Below are 26,902 nucleotides of genomic sequence, written 5' to 3'. Positions count from 1 at the left end.
ATGAAAACAACAAGCAGTGGTTAGCTGAGAGTGTGGATGCTTTAAACAGAAGAGAACAGGATAGATAGGAGAGGTACTCACAGCTTCTCTCATGCAGATCTTTTTTAATTCCTCCAGCTTCTTTGTCAGTGTGTCTTGAAGGTCTTTCTCTTTCTTTTTCAACTCGGTGATCTTCTCTTTTTTCTGCTCCTCGCTGACTTCGGAGTCAGCAGAACCTGTAAAAAGCATGTGTCTGATTAACGACAAATTATAGCCATAAGTCATCATTCATCAGTTTGATGAGAGAGAGAGAGTGAGAGAGTGAGAGAGGCCATTAGCTGTTTAACTCTTTGCATACCGGCTGAGATAAGGCTTCCGTTGCTGGCCATTATGAGCTGATCTTTGCTCTCGAGGCTGGACAGTTTACTGATCCGCGGGGCGCAGATCTCTGTGAGGTCCATGGCGATGTCTCCTGAACTCCTGGTCGTGGTCATCTTGGACTGTTGTGGAAAAGGAGAGGGAGGGAGAGGGATTGTGAGTATTTCATTTTAATGATAGCGCACTGCCGTAGCGGCGGCACCATTTGCGTGCTGGGTACTCCGGGCGCACTGCTCTCTCATCAATCAGTGTGGGCTCTATTCCTGGATGAACGCTGACACACCATCTGCCTTCGAGAGAAGACAGTAGCTGAATAACCTCATTTGACTGCGGCCGCACACACGCTCGTTCATCTCTCGCCACAAAACGCACATCACTCACCACTCATACTGGTTAATAGTGCCAAGCTCTACAAATATGCATCATAAACATTAACACATAAAGGTGGCTCGTGTATTTTCAGGGCACACTGACAAGGACCTAGACTGTAAACAAACTGTGGCTTTCCCTATTTACTCTCAATGGTTTGAATATAAAACACACATCCTTTCCAAACTAAACACTTCACATATGCCACATTGTAGTTTATTTTGAAATCAACATATTCCACTTCAACCACTCACAAGGCAAAAATATGCATAATAATAAAAGTCAACACTATTTCATTCTGCCTACTTTGGGAGAAGTGATAAAAATAGTTTACTCCACTTTAAAAAGCTCTATTTTATCTACCTAACCTTCTGCTGCTTCAATAGATAACAGCAGTTCTATTCATTTTACACCCCAAAACATGACAGTTTCCAAACATAAGGCTAACCAGCATGAGATCTATTGGCATTAAACCTGGAGGCCTGTTATATTGCTTTATCAAGATATTTACACAAGACACAGTCAGGCACGGGACGCGGATCAGCTCGTGCATCACATGATGATCAGTCACTGTAGCAATCAGCTGTCGCACTTTCACAATCGCTTTATAACCCAAATTAATGTTCATAATCCAACTGAAAGAGTAAGAAAGACTCCTTCTGGCTACTTCTGTGGTAATTTAACAGTTCGGGGTAAGGTCAGCATTATAACTACTACTGAAGTGAATTAAACGCTATCAATAAATGTTCTCACCCTAAGCTACGTCATAATGGTGTCACATTACATAACACATAGGTGTAACTGTGTGTGTCAACTATGTGGGTCATAAAACAAGCTGCTGTGTGTAGAGTTGGGATCAAACTAAAATCTGCTGTGTGAATGAAGCGGTGAATCATGAAGGTGGAGCAAGGGAGGGTGGAGGATTCAGACTCACTTTACTTTGCTTCCTGTCCAGGTAGAACTGGTGCTGACTGATGGCCATCACCCAGATGGTTTTAATCAGAGAATGGCTGGCATACCAAGTGTGGATAACAAGACCGGTCTGTCCAAAAGTTCTCTTGGTCACTGTTCTTCTGTAGAGGATGATAACAATAATAATAATAATAATAATAATAAGAGAGATACTCATTACTACAGGAAGATAAGTAAAGCTTTAATAAAAGATGTGTCAACCAAAGATTAGACGAGAAATCTTTGTCTAATTAAACTTGTGGGTGTAATAATATACAGAAGAAGAGAGGAGCAGTGACATTAAACTCATTTTGAAGTAGAGAGTAGGATTTAATAAGAGCTTTGGTGAACTGGAGGTGCCACATTAAAGCATGTGTGAAGAGTGGAGCTTCTTTTAACAACCTTTGAAAAAAAAAAAAACCCCAATTGGCCCTTACACACAGCAGGAAAACACTCATTTAACAGACAGGTTAAAGCCATTAACACACTGTCCTAAATGGGGCCAGGGAGCTGCAGATGCCTTTCAGTGTGCAAGGTGTAGGGTAGGACATCTGTAGCAGGAGAACTGCGGCTAAAATGGGAACATTTAAGAAAAAGACAGGGAAAGGAGCTATTAAGATCAGTTTAGATACATTAAGTGGCTTCTCTAACCTGTGCGGGTCGTTCACTTCCACTGCAAATTTCTTCTCACGGAAATACAAATTCTCCAACTGCTTCCACTGAAACAACTGCGGAGAGAGAGAAAGAGACAGTTCAGCATTGAGAGAGAGAGAGAGGGAGAGATAGGGAGAGGGAGAGAAAGAGGGGAAGGGTAGAAAGACATTACACACCGCTGAGTACACAAGCAGACACCGGACTATTGATTCAAATGTGGATTTACAGTCCATAAACAGTAATGTCATGTGATACACAAAACACTGTAAGAAACACCTCAGCCTCAATTTACTAGAAAAGCTAGAAACTGCCATCAAGAAGGGGATCAATCTCATTAAAAGACACAACAACATACCAGGGAGGCAGGTATTAAAAAAAATAACTCTGGCTTTGTTTCAGTCACAGATGCCTGCCTTTTTAGAGCATTTTGTTTTTTGGGTCAACTTGCAACATTAGCAGAAACAACATAACAGCTGAAACAGTGAATGGAGGGGGCTGAGCGGGGAAGATTCAGTCAGTCAGGTGTAAGTTCAAGCTAACACAGGAGCAATTATAAATGCTGCTGCAACTGCAGGGGAGCAAAAAACTGTGCCAGGCGGCGGGCCGGCTTCTAATTTCATACTGCCGCTGCTGCTGCTGCTGCTGCTGAGAACAACAAGAGGCAGGACTTCTCTGTGTCAGAGAGAAACATCTGCTCCGCTCTGACACTGGGCTACACTACAACAGATCTGTGAACAATTCTTTCCTGCTCTTCTTTTTGGAGAAAAAAGAAAAGAAAAGATGCTGCACGACAGTGAGGCTTGATAGGAATGTTAAGGAGAATTTATAAAGCACTTTCGCACCTGATACTGACCTAGAAGGTAACAACCTACATTCCTCTGAACTACTGAAGAACCCATTTCAATCCTGTACCCTCATTGAGAAACTGTGCCTTAGGTGAGAAATCACAAGAAGCTAACTGGTAACACATATACACCAAGTGTGATATATACTAAAAAAACACAAGTGAAGCACAAAATTAAAGAGAGCACACGAGGAAAATAAAACATTAAAACCACCAGACTATTTAACACAGCTTGACAGGTACTATGTGGACACAATAGAAGACTTACTGTGAAGGGTGTTTTCTTTTCGTTTTTTTTCTAATAAAATCCCTGGTGAATTATCTTGAGTTTGTATTGAATCCCTTTGACTTTGAGTTTCCCACAGGGCTAGAGCTTCCTCGAACAATACTGTCTCTTGTCTGTTCTCAGGGAGCCAGATAGGTGTTGCAAGAGTTTCAGCTGAGCTGGCCACACCCCCTCTCACCCCACTCCCCCTCCCTGCTCTGACATCACGTACACCTCATGCAGCCTTCAAGGCTTTGAATCGGCTCTAGACTGCTCTCTCTCTTTCTCTCTGTCTTTCACCACTCACTTCCCTTACAGTCGGACCAGATGAACAGGTTGTACACAAGTAAATATGCTCGACCGGGTTTTTTTCCTTGTTTAAAAAAAGCATTTTAACTCTACTCCACTTCCCCTTACTGACAAGATAGTCCGACTTTTATCTGCACTGACTTTGAATACTCTACTTCTATCTAGGGAGCTCTCTGCTTTTCATATTGTAAATATAACACAATGCACCGCTGTGTAGCCGCATCCACTCTTAAACCAACCCTCCCACCCCCCCACCCAGGGCAAACATGTCAGGAATCTGTTACTATGGTCTAATCATTAATAGCAGGGGCCCTCTTTGCTTTCATGTGGCGAGGGCCATTTAACCTAACAGCCAACAGGAAACACTAAAGCAACAATCACGCCACCACCGAGTTTCAAGTTCCACATTTATTACACATTTAATCTATTTATTTCATAGACTTTTACAGGATGCTTCCACTCTGTATAGATTTTAAATGTAGAAACTTATTTTATCATCCATGAAGACACTGAATGATGCAGCTCCAGCCAATACTGCATTACAGTGAAATGAAGAGCATGGTACTAAATGGGAACAATGGGAACCAGCCAGCAAGATGCTCCCAAAAAGAAAAAGAAAAAAAGAAGCTCATGTCATTGTGTAGGAGAACCCCCACACCAATTCACACCCCTTGGTTACTATCACTTTAGCATCATTAACATTGTAGCGATAGATAACAATGGGCTGAGCAATAAACATACACTTTCACTGGTTGGTTTATCCTATTACAGAAACTCCACACCTGTGTGCCAGGAGATGGATTAAACTAATGCGGGACTCTCTACTGTGACTGCGGCCGAAGCCAAAATATGTCAAGGATGTGACACACCCCAAACTCTACAATCACACGACTGCAACAAGTATTCTTAAGAGGCAGCGGTCCAAGGAATTGTTCAGCCTGACACACTTTGCATTTATGTGAAAAAGCAACTCATAAATACAACTCTTATATAAGTAATTAAACAGTGCAAAGATGCATTAGCGTACTCTTTATTTAGTGCACACGCAGAATTTCTGTCTCTTCAGTATTTACATCTCCTTCGCTGTTGCCAAACGTCTCGTAACAGGCATGTGGAAGTGTGCCAGACATGCCTGTGGCTTTCAGATGGGATGAGCCTGTTCAGATCCAGCTCACACCCACAACCCAGGGACCCCCAGGGCCACGTGTCCGCAAAATCATACTTGGATGAAAATGTGTCATGGGACCTGACTCACACACATGTAACAGAAAAAGATCCGCCCTGCCCCTTCGCATACCACGTCACACACCAACACACACACTCATATACAAATACCAGCTCTCACTGGTTGGCAACACTGTACGTTTCCACAATATGACACATTGATTAAAGTTGTGAAAAGCTGATGTGAGAAACAGCGGAAGGAGTGTCACGTCTGAGGCCTGTTTGGTTTCATTATGGAGTGAGTTTACGCATAATAAAAGTGATGTGGAGAAAGGATCTTTTCAGGTTTTATTTCAGCTTCCTTTTTCTTCTGGTTAAAATGCTTTAGACTTCATTCAAGCCTTTTCTTATTGTGTCACTATTACCCCAAAGCTGACAGTATGCCACCCATAATAAATAGAAGATTTATTTTGGTTCTGCTGGCTCATCATATATATGGACCAGCATGTGGTCTTAAAGAGTGTCCTGTTACCGGCTGGGAGAGAGCCCAAGTGACACAGAAAGAGGCTGAGCAGGCTCCTGGTTTAAGTCTTGACTTGGTATCTGCTTCAGTCCCATCCTATGTCCTAGAAACACACATCTTTACTCTAAGCACTGTTGTGATGCACCATTTATGTTGTTTGTCATTTCCATTTATGCCTTTCACCTATTTAAACATTGCTTACATTATTGGGCAACAATTTTGATGTCTGAATCATTGTTTTAGTCATTTTCTAAGCACGTGAACCAAACATTTCCTGGCTCTAGCTTCTCAACTGTGACTATTTGATGCTTTTTTTAAATATACATGATAGTAAACTGAATATCTTGAGGTTTTGAACTATTGGCCTGAAAAAAAAACAAATTTTAAGGTGACCCCTTGGACTGCTGGACAGATACTTTTCTGACATTTTATAGACAAACGTTTATTGAATTTATCTTTAAAATAATACATAACTATATATGTATCTATATATGTTTAAGAAGTGCATAACTGCTGACTGACCTCCCACCACTACCACCCCACTGAACCCAGCCCCCCAGCCCCTACACAGATAATTGTTTTGTATTGTTTGATCAATTGTGTTCCCTCCAAGACACACATAGATTACCATAATGAATGCAGCATGCTGAGAGAGGCTGGGGATAGAGCAATGAGGGCTGGGCTGGGCTGGGGTTTGAATACAAGGCCTGTGAACTAAGCACTATCAGTATTCACCAGATATAGAGGTCTCCCTTTAAGGCAAGAGGAAAAAGTAGCCATGCACTTCCAATTATCGCAAAGAGCAACAAAAAAGGTCATTTAAAAAGGCAACATTTTTTTCCAAACAACAGGAAACTCTTGTCAGGTTCTCATGTGACTTTCCCCTCCTTTTGTGGAGGAGTGATGAACCCTTCCAGCACCCCAGCACCCTTATTGCTGTCCCCTGACTCCAAACACACACACACACACACACACACACACACAAAAACACACACACACACACACACACCCGGCTGGCAGGGTGCCAACCCCAATGCCAGAGGCCTGCAGCTTCCCATAGGGCACCATAATTACACCTTCCACCAGGAGGCTAGAGGAGAGACATGCCGTGGCTGTTCCCATTAATGTATCGGTATTCAGTGTAACAGCACACCCTGCTATGTCAACAGGTTCCTGTCATATAACAATAGCTATGATGAGGGTAATGAAAGAGGCCTTGGAGAAATGCTCATTTGGGACACTATTAAATAACACCTCTCAAACAAAAGGAGAGGATGATCATAGACACTAGAGCACATACAAAGTGTGGTACAGGAGCAGTTCATTTTTTATAAATGTACTACATCAGGCATTTGATGAGTCCTCTACTTTAATATCTACCATAAAAAGAACCATCTGATAGTTTAATGAGCACACTTTTATCAGTTTTGAAAATGAAGGTAAATGTAACTTTAATTCTGACTGATTCAAGTTACAAATGATAGAGGTATTTTAATGTATTTCTATAGAGATGATAAGCTTCTAAAATCAATTCAACACTGTAGGTATGTGTGCATGTTCCCATTTAAACTTTGTAAGCTGAGCTCTTTAATAACCCCTCAGACAATTCATTCCACTGTTGCTAGCATTGGTTTGGTCCTTACAGTGTTTGCTCTTAAAGCTGCAGCCTTGACTGCACACCACCCATGCTGATACTCCAAAAAGTGTTTTCCACATCTGTCTTCCTCTTTCTACTGACTGACATGGGAAAAGCGGGGTCTTAATTACACCTATTTACACTGTGAATGGATCATTAACCAGCTAACAAGAGGCAAGGGGGGATGAAGGCTGCGTTTTCAACTGGCAATTACAGTATTTCAATAGAGCTGTAATAAAAAAACTCCCACAAAAACTTTAAAATGAATACGTTTTTTTTTTTTTTAAAGTATTGTTTAAGTGTAAAATGTCACTTTATAAGAAAACCAAGTCAAGCCAGGTTTATTTATAAAGCCCACACCCAAACTTAAGCGTCCCTAAGGGCTTCACAGTTTGTACAATATATGAAACCCTGAATCATTAGATCTGCGACATGGATAAGGAAAAACTACACACACACAGACACACACGCACACACAAAACATCAAAGAAGTGTTGGGATTTTACTTTGATAAAATAATACATCTCCAACAATAAAGCCAAATATAAAAGCTGGAAAAGAGGTCAACTCACCTTTCTTGGTTTCAGCTTATCCTGTAAATCGTACTGGCCGATGCCTTTGTAGCTGACTCCGAGCCACCACGGTATTCCCTGTTTGTCCTGCAATGAAAGCATAAACACACCACACCACCACTGCTCATTAGGGGGTTTAGCTTTATTGGTGGTAGCTTGAAAAAAAAAAAAAAAAAAAAGCAAAGAAAGAAAGAAAAGATGCCTGTTACCAAAGCAATTGCCCCATTAGGCTCACAGCAATAGCACCGCAAGTAGAGATCAAATGCGTTAAATGCCTTAAAATCTCTGCGAGCCCCAACTGAGTCATTTTAACGCTGCTGTTTGATCTCTTCAGACACCTTGATTTAATGGGGTTTAGTAGGAAAGGTCGGTGGATGAGAGGAAAATCAGGGAAAGTTGTGAGGAATCGCTTAAAATGTGGTGAACTAAACATGCGTTGCAATAGTTTTAGTTTATTGGATTCTTGACTTTATTCCTTTGACTTAAAAAAAGTGGAATTTTATACAGAGACAGTTTGTTTTATTATCTTAACCCACCCAAGTAAGCAGAGCATTATTGTGTCTCTCTAACAGTGTCCCAAATGAACTTGAGGCTTCTGGTAGATGAATAAAATCCTAATTTTTACCAGCCAAAATAATAAATTGCCTTTTTTGTGTCACACATACATTCATTTTAGTACATTTATTTGAGATAATAGGGTATTAATAGCTATTTAATTAACTGTAGCTTGCAGCAGAGTGGCGACAAGTGACAGTTTATCGCAGAGCTACAATGTCAAGTAGTTGATGTCCCATACCATAAACAGTGCTATGAAACTAGCAACGCTCAAGATGGTCTGTGGCTGGCGTTCATTTGCTTCCTAAAGTTTCGTGGCACTGTTTAAAATGTGTTTAAAATGTTTTACCTACACTACATTAAGGACCAACATGAGTAATTTCCTTAGAGCCATTATGCCAGATATTTTATTTTGGCAAGATTTACTCAGAAAACATAAAATCAACCCGCATTTAGTGCTAAGCGGGGCGTACAAGTGTTTCTTCTCTAGCCGCAGCCCAGATTTAAACGTAATCCAAACATCAAATGACCAGAATAAGGTTAGATTGATGTATTAGATTAGATGCAGAAAAAAGAAATGAAGACAGCATGTTAACAGAAGCGTGTCCAGAGGTTAAGCTACTGTATGACTCGGGGGAGGGGGGGGGGGGGGGGGCTGTTACCTTCACTTGGTAATAATGGACTCCATATGTCGGCAGGGACTCCACCAGGGCCAGATACCTTCGGAGAAAGAGGAATAGGTTAACGGGAATTCACCCACTTACACTTCATCACTGTCAACTGGTGGCTGTTGTACAAAGGACAGAGTGGGATTTAAGCTGCTGGTCATTGAGAAGCCAAAGTCATTTGCGGTGACAAGCTGATCGATTTGCTTCAGGGCTGTGACGGAGGGAGGGAGAGTCCATTGATCAATTCAAGGGCACAAATCATCCCGACCGAAAACGACCCAGGGTTCACTCTGAGTTACAGTCCGGGGAAAAAACACAGCAGAGGACTGACGCCTGCCTACTAAGAGCACGTCCTTTAATTAACGACACATTCTGGCATGGTGACAGCCACCACAGTGCAGACACATGAGCTTAACATGCACGAGGAACACATTTTTAAAAACTTGTTAAATCTTAAATCACACAGATACTGTATTTGATTTCATAACTTACTGAACAATAGCTTTTCCTCTGGTCAGTCCCTTCAGCTTCTTGTAATGTTCAATCACTTTGTCTTCGCTGCAAATGGAAAGATAAAACATTTAATGAATAATCCATCGAGTGTTACACATTCCAGCCGCGGAGGGATTGAGAAAGGGTCCTTTTCTTTTTTAACACACATTCTGCCTGCTCATGCAGAAAATGCAATCTGGCCTACTGGCCTGCTGATGGCTTTCATATACCTCTCCTGCAAATGCATCCCATTTACTTCCCATTGCAATCATCCCTCCTAATAGCACAGCGAGACACAGTGCGAACTCACTGCAGCTTAAAAGTCAGAAACAGTGACAGAGACGCAGACATGCATGTGCTTAAAAAAATTCATCATTTTAATTTGGATATTAAACTGAGTCTGGCCGCTTCTTCAAGAGACTGCAGCAGCCTCAGATGACCATTAAGCCAGAAGGGGGAGGGGGAGGAGGCAGGCAGAGGTGGGTCGTAAAGACAGACAGTCAGCACCTCCCAGTGCTCTCTCAGCGCTAATGGGCAAATGTAATTAACACAACCTTGGCGTTAATTAGTCACAGTCAAAAGCAAAAACCAGAACCATCTGCCGAGTGGCATGCACCTTATCGCCCAAAACTGTTCTTCTTCAGAGGAAAATGAGCAGTTTTGTACGACCAGGTGGCAGAGGCCGTCTGACAGCTGAGTTGTTAGCATTCATAATGGAGGAAGGGCTGTAGAATTGGTTGAACCGCAAGTATCTACAAGGCTGTGTGTGTGATCCCTGTAGACTGACCCTCCCACCCCTTTACTCTCATGCATTTTGTGGTTTTCAACAGACCTCAACAGCTCAGATAGCTTACCAGTAATTGAGAGACGGGTGCTCCCTGAGTACTCGAGTGGGCAGGACTGGGAGCTGCTTCAGGTCTGATCTGGCACTCTCAGCACTGTAAAGAGAAAATCATACCTCAATATTAATAAAAATACATTTATTCACTATAACAGACTTGTTTTTTAGAGCTGTTTTGATTGAGGACTTATCCTTTGAGCTGGGAGAGACACACTGAGGCACCGAAATTACCCCGCTGACTGATGAGAGGCGCGTTATTATGATGTAATTACTAGCTCTCTCGTACACAAGATCTCTGTATTCAGAAATCTCAAAAGATCCTTTTATGACCTTACAAAGAAGAGCGCTCTGGGCCCAGGGCGAGTGCAACGTAAGGAAAGTTAAGGTAAATGTTTACACAAGAAATCTCAAGCTCAAAAGGTCCAAAACTGTGTAGAGAACTTTCTCTCCACATGTTTTGTGCTTTCACAGTGTGGTTTCAATTTCTGTTTAAAGCATGATAGCAATAATTCATGTTTGCGAACCTTTAGAAAAAGGTGCACGGTCTGGGATATTGTTTTCATCTTTTTTATCTACAGTATAAAGAGTGGTCCAGCGTGCCAAGACTAAACTCTACTTTCACTCATGTCTTGCCAGGCTTCATTTATAAAAGCTCATGGAGGGCCTTTAAGTCATAGAGAGCCTTTTAAGGGGCTTGGCAAGAAATCTTTTTTAAAAATATCAAAGTCATTTCATGCAGGTTCTCATGCACTTAGCAGTTTCTATGTACTGTGGGCAAACTACTGTGTATTGATTCACCTTCACAGATTAGCCACTGATCACACCACGACAGATGCAACAGGTAGAGGATCTCTCGCCCGCAACCTCTGCCAAAAATGTCAAGTGGAAGCTTGGAGCGTTGTAATAAACAGAGGCCGACCGTGTTATCTCGACGGACAAACTGTGGTGTGTGACACTGTCAAGGCCTGTGATAGTGAATGATGAGTCACTCCAGCATCATGTAGGAGGGAGCACTGGGTCTACCGTTTTTTTTTTTCGCCGGACAAAAAAGGGCTCCGGCCAGTTCAGTGGGGACCCGAACAAAAGCCATTCACAAGCACTTGGCAGCCTCTGCCTGTGTTGAAAAGTATTGTACGAGCCCCAGCACTGTTACAAAACAGCCCGCGGCCTCTCAGATGGGACTCAAACGTGTAGGTCAGGCTGTATGTCATACAATGTACCAGCTTTAACAATCACTTCAACATAAAAAAATAAAGATGCTTTTAAGCTAATAGCCATTTGACCTTAACTTGACTTTGCTGAATGTCACTTTGTCTCTTCTTCTTTAAACAATAATGGAATTTAACAGCCATCGACATGGTAGGACAGAGCCATAATGATCCAGTTATGTGAACCAGCTTACTAAACAAAAACAAGGGGCGAGCCTCAGCAAGGGCAGAGGCACTTGAATCACTCTTCTCTGTAGCTACATCTCCTGGGTTGACTGGGTTTTGCTGCCACGGCACTTCGCTGCGTGTTTGATGGCATACATTTTATGGGGAGCTGGGGCCTGGTGTTGTCGAGGTGATCTACTCCGCAGCCTGTGCTGCCCTGTCAGCAATCTGGAATTCATTACTACGTCTGTTATCTCCCCGCAGCCTGCAGCGTGGGGGCAATTCCTACACCCGGTGCAACCCAGCCTGGCTCAGCCTACCCAGTATGGGAGAGATAATACTCATGTGTCAGCTATTCCAGTGGGCTGAGACGTGGTGACTGTGGAGGGAGCACAATGAGAGAGCCTGTTGCTGTGAATCAACCACTAACTACAGACTACACCTGCAAATAGAAATGAGGACTAAAACTGTCTGTGTGTAATACTGGTCTATGTGTGGCACAATTAAAACAATTGCCATTGTGTTAATCTAGCTAATTTGAATTACTAATACTTAATATATAGTGGTATAAAAGCCTGAAGCCTACTTTTAAAGCTGATTACAACTGTGCGAGAAAAATCCCCCTCAGTTACGCTTGAACTGTTAAAGACAGCTAATTAAAGACATCAGTAAATCTTGTGATTTCCTACGTTTCCCACAAGCTCTTTCATCAACTCCCAGACAACAGTTGTAACTTGTTGCATTGAGCTATGGATTATACCTGCGGGTGGTGAGACAAATACCAGTACTGTGTGAAACTGTGCAGTAAGAACAAGTATTTTTAAAATAGTAAGTCAGCAAAGGAAATTCTGGTACAGTACGAGTACAATGTGAAACCTGATGGTGCATTAATTCAATGCTCAACGGGGGGTTGGCCCACACCACCACAATAACACGACCGGAGTGAGTCCTCCCGACGCCAAGTTGTCTACCATTGGACAGTGGGCCTGGCTCATCCCTCTTAAGGCAGCTGGCTGTCGAAGGAGGAGGTCTCCCTAAACTCCTCCACAGCTAATCTCACAGCTCCAGGCCCTTCGCTGATACAGTGAGGAGGAGACACATTTATATTATATGCTTTATGAGGGGATTTACTGGGCCTGTTCTCTCAAAGAAGTAGAAATAAAGGACATAGCTGACAGGAAAGAGAAATACTGCCACTGGACAGTGAGGAGGAGGAGGAAGAGGAGGGGGGTGATTCACCTCTAAAATAATAGCTCCAGAAATCAGAGCCAGTGCTATGCTCAAGTAAGAGAACTTTGAGAAACACATCTTTATTTAGCCATTTTCAACACCTTTCTCCCCAGGAACCTTTTAAATGAAACAAAACTAATGCTTAACCGTTACATACTTTGGGTCAAATTTGACCCCATTTTGACATTTGAATGGAATAAAAATGCTCTAAATTACACTTTTTTAAGCCTGAAATTTTATCACTTTTCAGTGGCTCAGAATGTACAAAAATGGAAATATTTCGAAGTTATTCATTTGTGTACAACTAGTACACCTTTTTGCATATAGACAGTGTTCAGGGTCACCTACCATTCAAATGTTGTTGCATCCTTCACCTTAAATAAAGTAATATAAATATTTATGGCTTTTATGTTGTCTTGATTCAGATAACAGAAGACCATTATAGGGTGTGATAGTGAAAGTGTTTTCCCTAAACCTAAAAAAAATCACTCTCTCTGCTCTCTGAAGCATTAGTGAAGGATCAATCAACCATTTAGACAAGACTGATAAGATATCTATGGGTGCAATATACATCTGTGGTTCAAAATTTGGTATAGTGTCTAATTATAAAGGAATAGTTAGAATATGAACAGTATGTAAGGGTTAAAGACGACTTGATTTGGACACAGTCCCATCCTCACTGACTCTACCAGATTTTTTGGCAGGTTCTCTTTTATTGTGCTTTCAAAGTGAGGACAAAGTACAGCCTATCCCTACACCCACATGGGCTAAAATTTCAGGCTCCACATTAAACTTCAAGGTAAAGTAGTTTTAAATCAAAACACTGAGGCATACATCTGTACTGTGGAGGTAACTGAGCACAAACAGATGCAACCAAGTTTCTCTTTTTTCTTCTTTGTTTTTGCAAGAAAACAAAGGCAATGGTTTGACAAGGGGTCAAACTGCAATTTCAGCATTGCATATATCACTAGGTGCATTCAGACCATGCACGCACAATTCCTTACAGAGCACAAATCTTTGTGTTCACTATAATGGACAGAGGCCTTTAGAGGCAAAGCATTGGAGAGCACACAGGTTCTGCTGCTTCATCCTGCTCAGCCACACACTCTGACAGAGCAGTGTTTGCTGATTGCAGCCAATGCCCTTCACTCCTACAGCCGGAAAAAAAACAAAAAAAACCCATACCTTATCTAGCAGGTCAAGCCTCTGAGGGCCACTATGAAAACATTAGCAGGCAGATTATGGAGGTTTCGTACAAAATCTCCTAGCAGTGTCATCAACCAAATCACGTACATGGTGTTCATGTACTTGTGTTTGTGTGTGTGTGTCAGGGTATATGACGTTTATTATGAGATGATGCAATCACAAAATACCAGAAAGAGCAGCCTTTGTTAAGCAGTGTTGAAATTATAAACACATTGCATCTGCCTTCACAGACAACAGCGGGACAAAGGAACTGGAGTGTTGTGCAGAGTTTGGGCCATGTGGATGGCAGCGAGCCAGCCCAGGGTTCAGGTCAATGTCACAAGAACTAATTCAAGGGAATTATTAACTGAGGGAAGTCCAGCGTAAAATCAAAATCTGAGCCCGTCAAGTTGAATATTAACAGACTGCTGAGCGCTGACCAAACAACTTGGAAAACTAAACCCTACTTCCGTGTCAGAGTACAGCAACAAACAATTCAGACTGCACAGTGATTAACTGCAGATTTTTAATGTATGTAAGTTTAGGTATGTGTATGGTTTAGTGGACACACACAGCAATGTGTGATGATAGTAAATGTAAATATAAAAGAAAGAAACATTGTAGTTTGTACATTTGTAGTTGTAGCTGAGCATTCAATGAAATGACCATTTCTCCATAGCAAATCTAAGTTATATTGCTCACTCAATGCTATATTTACATTTATTTTACTAAAGGCTTCAATATTGAAAGAGTCTTACCTTGTATAATCTCCTTTGGCCTCCTTAAAAAAGAAAAATAATGCAGTTAGTAAAGGCTTTATAAGAAAAACTGAACATTAAACTCCTATATTGGCCGGTGCATTGATGTCATACAACCTGCAAACACTGCACAAAGCTACCATTAAACACCATTGGCTGAGTTACATTCAGTTTGACTCCGTCTTCATTTCTCTACAAACTCAATATACCAAATGCCTCAACTAGTAAGCAGTATTAATATCAAACGGTCAATTTCTGTTAAGTTACGAAGCTAAGACCAAACTTGAAGAGACAAATGTTTTCAACCGTTTCGTGTCCCGACCATCCTCATTCACATTTTGGGCGAGTGACAACATTTTTAGTCTTGAAAGCCTGCGACAAGCTCTTTCTTACCTGCAATGCGAATGCGGCTAACTTGAAAACATTTTCGCTCTCCACCTCGATGGTTTCCTGTTGTACATATTAAGAAAAATAACAGGGATTTTTAAATTTTCCACACACAAAAAATCCAGCCTGCCCGAAACACTTGACTTAAGAGAAAATCTCCCCGTCCCGTACCTCGGTCCCACCGTTACCGACTGAACCACTGCCACAAGCACAATACTGTGTTTATGACAACACGAAAAGAGTACTTAATGTCGTTTTTAAACAAATTAAGTGTCCTGACTATTTCCCACAGAGAATTACACACAGACTGGTGCATAGAAAGCCGAACCTGACTGTCCCGTCTGAGGTTGCGCCACCCCCTTTTGGTAAAATGGTACGGTCCGAAAGCAGGTTCAACAGTCTCCGTCTCCCATGGTGACCAGTTCGCTATCCCCGCGAAAAAAAAACTTCACTGCAACGTTTGATTTCGTGGTGCATTCAGGTGCTCCTCGTATGGTTCAAAATCTCCTTCTATTTCTTCAATTTGACCGACTGTTTTAATGTTACAAGAAACACAGGTCCTATTACAATACTCATGTTGATGATACTTTTTTTCCCCAAGAAAAATGTCTATGGACTTTTAAAACGTATTTTTTTATATTCCAATGTTTTTGAAAAACTATCAATTTCTGACTCTTTGGGGTTAAAACATTATCATGTAAATCATAGTCTGTGTCTATATTTTTTTGATAAACTGTGATTGTTGCAGGTCCTTTTGCATCTGAATTAATTCTAAACAACTACATTAAAGAATCATAAAACCAAGTCATTAACTTTGCCTAATATTGTACAATGACCAACAGCACTTAAAAGCAGCATGCCTAGTACCTGAACCTAGCACTGTGATCTGAGAGTACAGATAATTATTTCCCAAATTAATCGAGTAAGAGAACAAGTTTTACACATTTTATGTATGCACAACAATTCAGCGTAAAGATGGCGTCAAAATAATATGTGGAAAGAACAAACTGTAAGATTTTAGTAGTATGATATTTATGCTGTTTGCTGAAGCAATTCATATTTTAAGCAGTTGTTTGAATAAATGTAATATAATATGGGCATAACCACAGAGTTGCAGTAGGTTAGTTTTGTATGTACAACAATATGTGCACAGCATGTCATCTGACCATCTGACAAAGATCTGAGGGATTTCAGCTGAATGAAATCTGATTTCCTATGAGTCGTGACTCGTCATGAGTTATGTTGGTAACAATCAAAAATGATGACAGATCAATAGTAAGATTAAATTAGGTTTGGCTTATCCTGAGAGTGCAACCCAATGACATGCCAAATCTGGTTACTAAGTTTAATAAATAGATATATGAGACATACTTTATAAATTCAATAATTAAAAATACTTACATTAAACACTAAAGATTTTGCATTCAGGAAGAACAGCTCCACTGTTGTGTTCTCTTTTAAGAAGGTGATCTTCTCAATGTAAAACCTGCAAAAAGTTTATTTTGGGTCACACAACTTCATTTGAAACAGAATATCAATGCATTCTGTGAGTGCCTCTGCATAATCCATATGCTGTATCATATTCAATCTGATGATATTGTTTGGCAGTCACAAAACTGAATTTAAATTGTGTTACATGAGTGCCACCTGCTGGTCAACACCTGCATTGGCTTGGCTGCAATGTTAAATCCTACAAAATGAGCTTCTGTTATTCACAACTCAGTATAACATGTAAAACACGATTACACTACTAGTCATTATAGGATAATGCTTCTGGTAAGCACACTAGTATTCCACATTTGGCAAGCATTTGCAGTGAGAGCACTCACCTCACAAGAAACTTGAGCTCCAAAGGATCTGAAGTCTTGGAGAAGTCATGATCAAGGACTTTACGATCCAGCTGGAGCCAGTTATTCTGGCCACTGAGCAGGGATAAAAGAATGAATCATATGTTGGAATACTGCTGTCTAAATTATTTTATGTCTTTCTTCCCCTTCTTTTTTTGTTCCTAATGAGGCTTAAATCAACCAAAGTCTGAAGTTATAATAGAATAAAGCACACACACACTTCTAGGCTGATGGGTTTTTGGTGTTTTTTTTTACTTTAAATGAGTAATATGTTGACAAATGCACCTACGTATCATCTATGAAGCATATTCCGAAGTATTCTTTCTCCTTCAGGTTAAAATGTGATGACACCAAATCCAGCAGATCACGGGATAAAAGCTTGGGCTGAAAGGTGAAAATACAGTTCAGTTCAGGTCATTTGTAAAGCTACTCAGACTGAATGTTGCATATTTTGTAACTAAGGGGGCGAGAAGAAAAATGTCCTGTACCTGAACCAGCAGCTCTAGCTTCCTGCCATCGAGGAGGTGAATCTGGCACAGACGGCCCTCTGTCATCTGGAAAAAGAAAGAAAACATGAGACATGATAGCTCCTGCAACACAATGCCATCATTACAAAAACAGTTTCCATCTCCACCCGTATTTCTCCACTCAGACCCATGCTTTGACATTTTTAGCTCTGGGATAAAATTGTTTCTGTTTTTTTGGGGAGTTGAACAGTGAGTCAGCTCAATATCATGCTTGTTTTTGTGCTGAATGAATAGGTAAGAAGAGCCTCGAGGCAAGTGTCCAAACGGGACGTTCACTCCAACTGATCAAATACATTGCAAGATCGGCATCCTCAGTTTGATTGTTTAAGGTTTAAAAAAGTGCAGCAGTGAGACATTTCAGCCGTAAACCCTCTCTTTATAAGTGCACAGTGAATCTTAAACAGAGTCTGAAGTTCTTTGGCTCATACGGTTCCACTTTTTCTCCCGCATATCCTTCCTCTGCATCAACACTGCTCTAATGAAAATCCCTGAAATGTCAATATCCCACGTTTTCCTCTCCTGTAAAGAAACCGAAGTGAAGGACAATGACGTCCTGGTCGGTAATTTTAATTGAATTCCCACTCTTTTGTTTACAATGAATGGTTTTAACATTAATTATGTTGCAGTCAGCAAGAACTGACTTTCAATGCAGCACAAGATAGAATATTATTATTGTATGGGGATGAATAGTCATATTTCATTGTCTGAAGCTGTTTCCAACATTCAGGCATTTTACAATGTTCTTGAATTCCTTTGTACGTCGTATCCATATTACCCACCTTTATATTTGTTGTTCAGTCAGTCCTTTAGTAGGTCATGTAATGTGATGTTAAAAGAATGATTCACATTTGCTTTCTTGAGAGAGAGATGAGAAGATTGATACCACCCTCCAAATAGACAGTGGTATTAATTTTCTCTTTTAACTCTTGGCAAGAAAGAGAATAAGAATATTTCTCAAAATGTTGAACTATTCCTTTAACATAAGGGGACTATAGCATTTAACTTGCTGTATAATGGCCATAGATGACCGTATAACAGCTGCAATGACCAGCAACAGCAGCAGAGTAGCTATATGAAGTAATCAGACTGACACAATAATTAGCAGTTACACAGCATATGTTTACAGTTTGCTAACATTAGTCACTATAAGATACTTTTCATGTCAAAATCAGACTGTAGCAGCAAAACCCCTGAGAGTACTGAACAGATCAAGGATTTTATATTACTAATAAATCCAACTTTTCATATGTGGGAAGAAGACAGTGTTACTGCAGTCTCACAAGCATGAGGTCATTTACCAAACCAAATCCACATAAATGGATAGGGCTCACAAAATCTACAAATAAAGGCAATGTCTAGTTTAACAGGTCCAATATCAAAACATGTGAATAAATCCACATAGTTAAAGGTGCAGTGTGCAGCATGAAAAACATGACAGGCCATCTATAGAGCTTATGTTTGGTTAGTCCATTCTGGGCTACTGTAGAAACATAATACGGCAACATGGCAGGGTCTGTGGAAGAAAATCCAATATAAAGGGCTCATTCTAAGAAAACGAAATACAACTATTCTTATTTTTATGGCATTATACACAAATTAATATGTACTTCCTATACCTGGAGCTAGAGCCAATCTCAGCTGACATTGTGCAAGAGATGGGGATACACCCTTAACCAGGTCGCCCGAAACATACCTATGAACATTATATTCCTTTCCAAGTCTGTTCTGCTAGATACCACTCAATTCTACACACTGCATGTTTAAAGCCATTATATGAATTTTAAAAATTGTGACTTTGGAGGCACAGTGGTGGACAGCAGTGCATTGCGGTACCCAAGATTGGGCTGAAAGCACCCATTCTTAACGGTTTGAATTTTTAACAAACAACAAACTTATTCCATCAGAAGAATTAGAAAGACACACAATCACATTAAAATTCAACAAATGTGGGCTTTGATGCATTAAAAGTATAATTCTTAATGTCCGGGGAATAAAGTGAGTCAGAAAACAATCTTGCGCTTGCTATAAAAAAGCTGCTTTCCTCTTCCAGTCTGTGAATCTACAGTATTCATTTGTTTAGGTTGTAACAGTAACAGCATTTTTATACAGCCTGATCATTGTAACACATGGGGAGAACCTCAATGCTAAGACTGAACTGACTGAATGTTATGTGCTGCCCAGGAATGTATCCAGGACTTGCTTTATTTCTGTGACTTTAGTGAAAAACATGTGGCATCCAACTGCTTGGCCTCTGTGGTGGAAATTGAGGGTCGAGTTGACGTCCAGTCAGGGCGGGAAGACGCCTTCATGGCGTGGTGTTAAACTTCAGTCTACCAGGACATATTGTTCTCTGCACCACAACAGAGCTGTCATTTCACTTTTATACTGAACATGCCACTTTTCCACTATGTTGTTTTTCACCGCCCTAAACCTCAGTGAGATTTACGATTCTGTGGGCAGAGCTGCTGTACTTCACAACAAACTGTTTTTATATGCTGTCACGCTAACTTGTTATTATGCTAACTTTTTATTATGCTAACTTTTTGCTCTGAAGCCCCGGTTTCGATTGTCTACCATACCCACTCCTTCAAATGTATTTCTAAGTATTGATATGAGCTGCACAGCGGGATGTTTTTAAGCTCCATATCTCAGTGGTCCAGAAGTGGTAAGAATCTGTGTCACTTACACAAACCTCAATGAAAACCACACCTTCAGTATATTTGTCTTGTTAGGAAAAATAATTGTTGCTATTGATTAGACATTGTACCATTGTTCAATCAGAGCTCATTCACTATAGTTACCCTTTCTTGAATTGTTGTGGCTGTCCTGGGTACAATCCTTCTGAGGCTTCATCTATCAATGCTGTATTGTTTCAGGGCAATGACATCAAAACAAGGACAATGGCCTTTAGTTAGCAATCTCATTTCAAACTCACAGCTAGCTACAACCCCTCAATTTCAGATTCACCTTTCAATGTGATGCGATTCCAATCTTTCTGTCTTAATCCTTAGCCAGTTTCAAAAGAATTCATACATTTAACAAAATCCCATAAACACAACCCATATATAAATGATATATAACATGTGTAATATATAATTTGATAAAGGTAAACTATATTCACAACTGCATCACCCCCTCCACATCATTAACAACACTAGAAAAGCTTTTCAAAGACAATACTATCCTTAGAAATAAATAAATAAATAAGGGCTGACAGTGATCACTGGCCTCCGTCCAGCGACAAAGAGGACCTGAGCTTCAAAGCGAGGTCCCTGATGATAAAAAGGGAGGTCAGGACTGTGTCAGGGAGGTCATCCCCCTGAAGCCCTGTCATTACGGGCATGGAGCCCCAATGTTGTTCTCTTCACACGACCTTCAGCCACTGACCTGCTCAGGCTGAGCTGGGCACACCCTACAGCTCAGACCAGGTCTACAGATCCACCACTTCACCCGTTCAGCCTAGGAAACCAAACGCTGGGTGGAGCGGTTATAAAATACTTGTATAAACTGTGGTGGAAAGTAATTATTATTATTAAATTATTTTAACTTGAGTATTTCCATTATGTTACATTATACTCTGCTACTTATTAAAGGTAAATATGGTACTCTTTATTCCACCACATTTATTTAACAGCTTGTCACTAATTACTTTGTAAATGAAGATTTTACATACAATCAGTTTATAAAATATGAAACACTGTTAGATTCAAAGCTCCACCTCGACTAACCTCAGCTTTAAAGTACTACTAACATATTAAAGCATCAGTTATAATGATCTGACATTTACGGCCATTTTATATACTTAAATGCAAGTAAAAATTTGAATGCAAGACTTCTTCCACTCCTGTGTAAATAGCATATGTATTCTGAAGGGGGAAAACAGTATTCCAGTATGTTGGTTGAAAATGAAAGGGATCTGTACTTGTGTTATTTCTGAGAACTCTTTTAAACAGGAAGCGAGAAACTCAGAGTGTTTGCGTTTCTAAAAGGTGACGCAGAGGGAAATTTCTGTTGATAAACCTGAAACAGAAATCTCAATATTTAAACTTTTCTTTTGTTAATGCCATATTATGCAGGGCAATGACATCAAAACTAATTTGTACTTTTTAGACCTTGAATCTATCGTAGTAATCTAAATGTAAATTGGTTGTGGAAAGCAGTTAACCTACACAGGCCTGATATAAATGCCATCTATCAAAAAGTCACTTTTACATGGCAGCATGCTGAGAAACAGCAAAAAAAGAGGAAGCTGATCACTTTCAAGTTCACACACAGAACATGATGTGTGAACCACACAAGCAGTGCTCAGGTGTACCAGCAACAGTGCATTTCAAAGACTTTCAACTTTGAAAGTTCCCCTCTTCAGCCAGACAGTGAGATCAAACGGCTGGTCATGCTGCTTTCTAATGACTGCCATATGTGCCAGGAGAGAGACCCTTGTTAAAAAAAAAAAAAAAAAGAGGCTTTGTGACTCACCAAGAAACAGCCTGTGCCTTCACCACGCGTTCACACAAATAAACACATGCATACACTAATGAGCAAGTTGAGAAAAAAATACTGACTCACTAACCCTGGGTTTGGAGGAAAGTTGAAAGGAAATAATGGGTAATGTAAGCCATAAAAATCGAATGGATAATTAAGGAAATCCATCTGACAAGGAGTAATTAATCGCATATGCTGTCAATAACATTAAAGAGCTGCCATACCTGGTAGCATTTTCCAATCCTGAACCAGGCTTCTAGCAAGCGTCTGCATGGCATCAGCCCGCGATTATACCACCTCCTCAAGGTCTGATGTGCCAAGCTCCAGATGAGCTGGCTGCCCGAAGCCACCAGGTCCTCCATTCCACGAATGATACGCACAGCCATGACTGACTGTCTTTTCTCCGTGACGGCCAGTGTCTACTTCTACTGATGTCACCTCACAGATTGACAGAAGCAGGAAAAGAGATGATCTGCCACTTTGGTTCGTTTCACTCTCAGAGAGCAACAATTGAAAGGAGCATCTACCCTCCAGCACAAGCACACATAGTGTACTATGTCTCCCCAGCTGATGTAATGTCAGCGAGAGTCGAGAGAGGCTGGAGTGGAGTAGCGTGCCTCAGGCTTGGTCCTGGGCCCTGGTCCAAAACACTGCCTCATAGAGTGCAGGGGAGGGCAGGACAGAACCACGAGGCCCCTGCTGCAGAGGCTCCGTCTCCCCATCCATATAAACACACTTGTATACAAACACGGCGAAACAAGCGCCGGCTGGCCACTCCACCCCTCGACTCATAAATACTTTCCTCTGTGACTCACAGTAGTATAAACGGTAAAAATATTTAGATTTGCTGATCCAATCTGTGATTTTTATTTTATTTTTAACACGCTAAACTAAGGCAGATGACTTCACCATATCTTAAATTGTTTAATTTCTGCATCTATTTCAACTTCATTGTTTAAGAAGGGAGTGGGAATTGTCTGTCACTTTGTCTGGGATGCAGGAGCAATTTCCTGAGGAGACCAGACTCCAGATCTCCACCCATTATATTCTACAGGAGCGCTAAAAATAATGGGTCTGGGTTTGGAGCAGCAGGGATGGTGGAACTGAAAGGGCAAAACTAAAAGTGAAACTGTGGGAGGAAAAAAAACAATTGAAAAGGCTTTGATGTACAAATTTTGGAGGAAATGCAATTGTGACTCACTACCAGATGTCTCCCTTTGTACAGCTGCGATTAATCAGCAAATGTCGCACACAAGCCGCACACCTGACTCAAATAAACAAGGCAGGAAGAACACTGAGAAAGGCAATACAGGAGGGAAAGGAGAGATGGAACAGCTCTCGGCGGCGGCGTGTTACAGTTCTTCTGGAAACAATATCCTGCTGTTTGTTTATATGACCCCGGTTTCCAAGAACGCTTAAGTGTCCACAGTCAACACAGTGCTGTTTCATTGAGCATGATCAGCGTAATTGTCTCAGAGCAAGCGCACCGTGACCTCTAAATCTACCGTAATATCACGAGGGGGGAAAGGATACAGACGAAAACTTAGAGAGGCAGACCTGCTACTGAAGAAAAATATGTTAATAATTCCTCAAAAAACATGGCAACCAAAGTAAATAAATGAGTGATTCTGTTTTCTGCCTCATTGACTATTATCGAGGAGACCGGAGGAGCCGCTGAAACAATTAGGTATAGAAACTTCCCTTATGTGTTCTCCCATCCTATATTACGCAGACAAATAACAAACAAAAAGTCTTGGTGCAGATTCAGGATTGGCCATGCATCTAATTGCTTTAGTGCGTGCAGTTATGCATGTAAGTGTAAATCCGCTCTGAAGCATGCATGATGGAAATAAGCATCTAAATTACTGCGTCTATGCAGGCAGTGAACTGATTGTGCTGAGCAGCTGTGACATCGGGCTTTTATAGAAAATGGGATTATGTGCGATATATAAAAGAAGAATATGAGAATGTGTACACCTAAATCAGGTTCCTGTTTTCTTAAAGGAGTAGTTAGACATTTTAGGATTAGTGATTATTCTCTTTCTTGGTGAGAGTTCGATAAGAAGATCAATACTGCTCTCAGACTCCAGGAAGTCACTGCTCCCTTCCAAGAAGTCGTCCAGCACATAACCCCTGGTAAAACGTCATCTTTACACTTTTTGTAAAAATTCAACAAGATAAAATGTTTTAATTGGAACACTTAAGAGGTAGATTTTGCTTGCTATATATGTAGTGGAGCTATCCGAGTGATCTTCCTATCTAATTTATGGAGATATATTTCCCAAAATGTCAAAAATATTCCTTTAAAACTATGACAAATAAATCCCAACGTCTCTCTGGTTGGCTGTGAATATGAATAGACATCCTAGGCTTCTTAACGTATACTGGAGGCTGTCTGGAAGAAACTAAAATAAACATGAGGATAATAATGCACAGGGCTTCACCAGCAATAATAAGGATACAGCAAATGTGTTGTTAATGTACATAATACTATAACAGGGAGACTATTCAAATCCTCTCCTATCATTTTAAAGCCCCTTTTGAAGTGTCAAAAAAAAGCCCTAACAGGATTAAATACTACTGATGACAGCAAGTACTGGGTGGATCTCTTTCTAGAGACCAGGTTTCATCATCAGAGACCCATTTGAATAGACACAGAGTAGGTAGCTAACCATGATAAACACAGACAGACGTGCGAGGCCACAGCTGCCCTGGAGCGACAGCGGGCAAGTCAGACAGACATATGGTGGACACAAGCCGCTGTTGATCACACACATCATTGCCACGTGCGTAAAGGAGAGCATTGCTTTCAGGTCCACATGTTAATACATGCAGGATTTCAGGTGCATCTGCAGCACATTATTCTGAGGTTAAAAATGTCAACTCTACTTATTTCTGATGAAACGGTTTGTTTTAAGGTATTTTTTAAAAGACAGTTGTCAGTAGATCAATAGAACAAGAGCAGATAGGATCAAGAAAGGAATTCAGCAATATGCAATTGGCCTTCAATATACAGTAAAAACTAATTCCTACAGTCAAGATTTATAGTTCTGGCAGTCTAGTCCAACAAAGAAATCAGTGTTTTTACAATATAAGGCCATGCAGGCATTGTCTACTGAGAGCAGCCCACATGCACACTTTTTGTGAACACACACACGCACAAACATGCACATGCCAAATGCCTGCAGGCAATGGATAATCCCTGCTGATTTCCACACTCTATACTGGGGTTTTGGTGGGGTGAAGATGTAGGAAGGGGGCTACGACCTCAGCAAGAATCAATCTGTGGGAGTCTACGCTCGGAGAGGGCATCCCAGTGGAAAGTGGGAATAACTGTCCGCTCACTCTGATGTATGTACAATAAGCAGTCTGTAGTCAACAAATATGCACGTCTGTCTTAAAAGATACAGCTCTGTAGCATCTTTCACTAAATGATGATTTGTTTTTTGGCCATTTGGAGAAGTGTAACTGACAGTAGAACGAGTTGAAAACATATATCATCACCTTATTAAGTTGATGTGTTAGCAACCAGCAGACAAAGAGCAATCATTCAATTATCATTCATTTGGAGTTGTGTTTTTGAATGTATGTTCAAAATTCACTCTCCTTAAGCTCTGTTTTGGTCTAAGTTAATTCTTGAGATAAGTTTAGCTGCTGGATGTGCAGCTATGCTCACAAGCAAATCGCTGACTTTGTCTGTTTGTCTACTGCTTGGTGCTGGGCAGGTAGGATACAGTCAGTTTATCATTTTTTTTTTCTTTTTCTTTAAATACTAACAACAGCTTCCTGTTTAGAAGCTGTTTTCTTATAACTTTACAGAGAAGTGAAGTTATGAGTGTTGAATGCAAACCAAAATAGTGCAGTTTTATTAAACCAAAACCAATAAGCTTAAAGACAGCAAACTGTTCCATATAGCTGAGGGGAACAGCAGAGTCTGCAGTGGCTGATAACTCTCCGTGGGTTTGTCACTGTGAGCGATCCCTTTATAGTGCACATAGACGTTTGAACCATTTTTCATTTAAAAATATTGATTGCAGGAACTTTAATCGTTGTATATTAAATAAAGTCAATGTCCTCAAAATGAGGGTTCTTTGTCTTCTTTGTGACATCACCCAGGAGACTCTCCTCAACTCTTAAGGCCAACAAGCTATATTCTGGTGTATATATGGAAAAAATAGCTCATTCTTCAAGGTAATATCTTTTCACAGGCAGTGTGCATTGCCTGTGTAACTTATTCTAAATGGCTGCTGTCTCCAGCTCTCCCCGTCCCCAGCCTGGCACCACGGCCGTGAACACCATGACCTCACACCACGGTCCGTCACCCTCTCTGATGTCACTCCAGTAAACATCATTACTCTATGCGAGTCATGTGCTGCACACAAGACTCTGTTCATTTAAGGGCTCATTCTTGTCAAGCTGTTATTATATTTTCCTCCTTCAGGCAGAGTACAATCAATTGTAGAAGTGCAGCAGTGGCTGACATATTTAGTGTTCACGCTGCAGTGCCCCTGTATAGCCAGCAGATGGGGAAATCGAGTGTAACACAACCCTTAGGGACAAAAAGAGGAAATACATTTAGTGCTGGAAATTGTGTGGTAAATTATGATCTGTCTGGGGGGCTTTGCTATTATACATATGCCAATGACATGCCCCTTTTGCTAATATAAGGGCCTCATTTCACTTGTGATGCCTGGATTGAAAGTTTAATAAGAATATAGACGGGCAGACTGTTGCAATTTAGCCCACTGCTCTGTTCAGTCCCAGAAGTTTAGAATTAATAGGTCTGAGTCTGTTGAGAATACAAGGCAGGGCATGACAGGGGCAAGTGTGCTGCCAAGATCATCAAAGTTCTCTGTCCCCGGGTTCATTTCAACATGGGATGGCAATTAGGGTGTACAGTAAGTGGTAGATTA

The 26,902-nt window shown here is 40.8% G+C and overlaps 1 protein-coding gene across 1 annotated transcript in view; it reads right to left on the bottom strand.

Moving 5' to 3' along the window:
• frmd4ba (FERM domain containing 4Ba) overlaps positions 1-26,902 on the bottom strand; it is a 47,269-nt gene that overhangs the window by 6,595 nt on the left and 13,772 nt on the right. Inside the window, exons 2-15 of the mRNA XM_062415494.1 lie at positions 17,469-17,534; positions 17,270-17,364; positions 16,963-17,055; positions 16,535-16,619; positions 15,140-15,196; positions 14,747-14,769; positions 10,214-10,297; positions 9,360-9,425; positions 8,862-8,919; positions 7,645-7,731; positions 2,329-2,405; positions 1,661-1,799; positions 338-479; positions 82-215 (exon numbers count right to left, since the gene is read on the bottom strand). Coding sequence (XP_062271478.1) covers positions 82-215; positions 338-479; positions 1,661-1,799; positions 2,329-2,405; positions 7,645-7,731; positions 8,862-8,919; positions 9,360-9,425; positions 10,214-10,297; positions 14,747-14,769; positions 15,140-15,196; positions 16,535-16,619; positions 16,963-17,055; positions 17,270-17,364; positions 17,469-17,534 — 1,206 coding nt within the window. The remainder of the gene's footprint in view (positions 1-81; positions 216-337; positions 480-1,660; positions 1,800-2,328; positions 2,406-7,644; positions 7,732-8,861; positions 8,920-9,359; positions 9,426-10,213; positions 10,298-14,746; positions 14,770-15,139; positions 15,197-16,534; positions 16,620-16,962; positions 17,056-17,269; positions 17,365-17,468; positions 17,535-26,902) is intronic.

Source organism: Scomber scombrus, chromosome 3 (genome assembly GCF_963691925.1).
Source record: "Scomber scombrus chromosome 3, fScoSco1.1, whole genome shotgun sequence".
In the NCBI taxonomy this organism is placed as follows: Eukaryota; Metazoa; Chordata; class Actinopteri; order Scombriformes; family Scombridae; genus Scomber; species Scomber scombrus.
The sequence above is the reverse complement of the archived record's forward strand: the minus strand, read 5'-3'. Positions and strand labels throughout refer to the sequence as shown.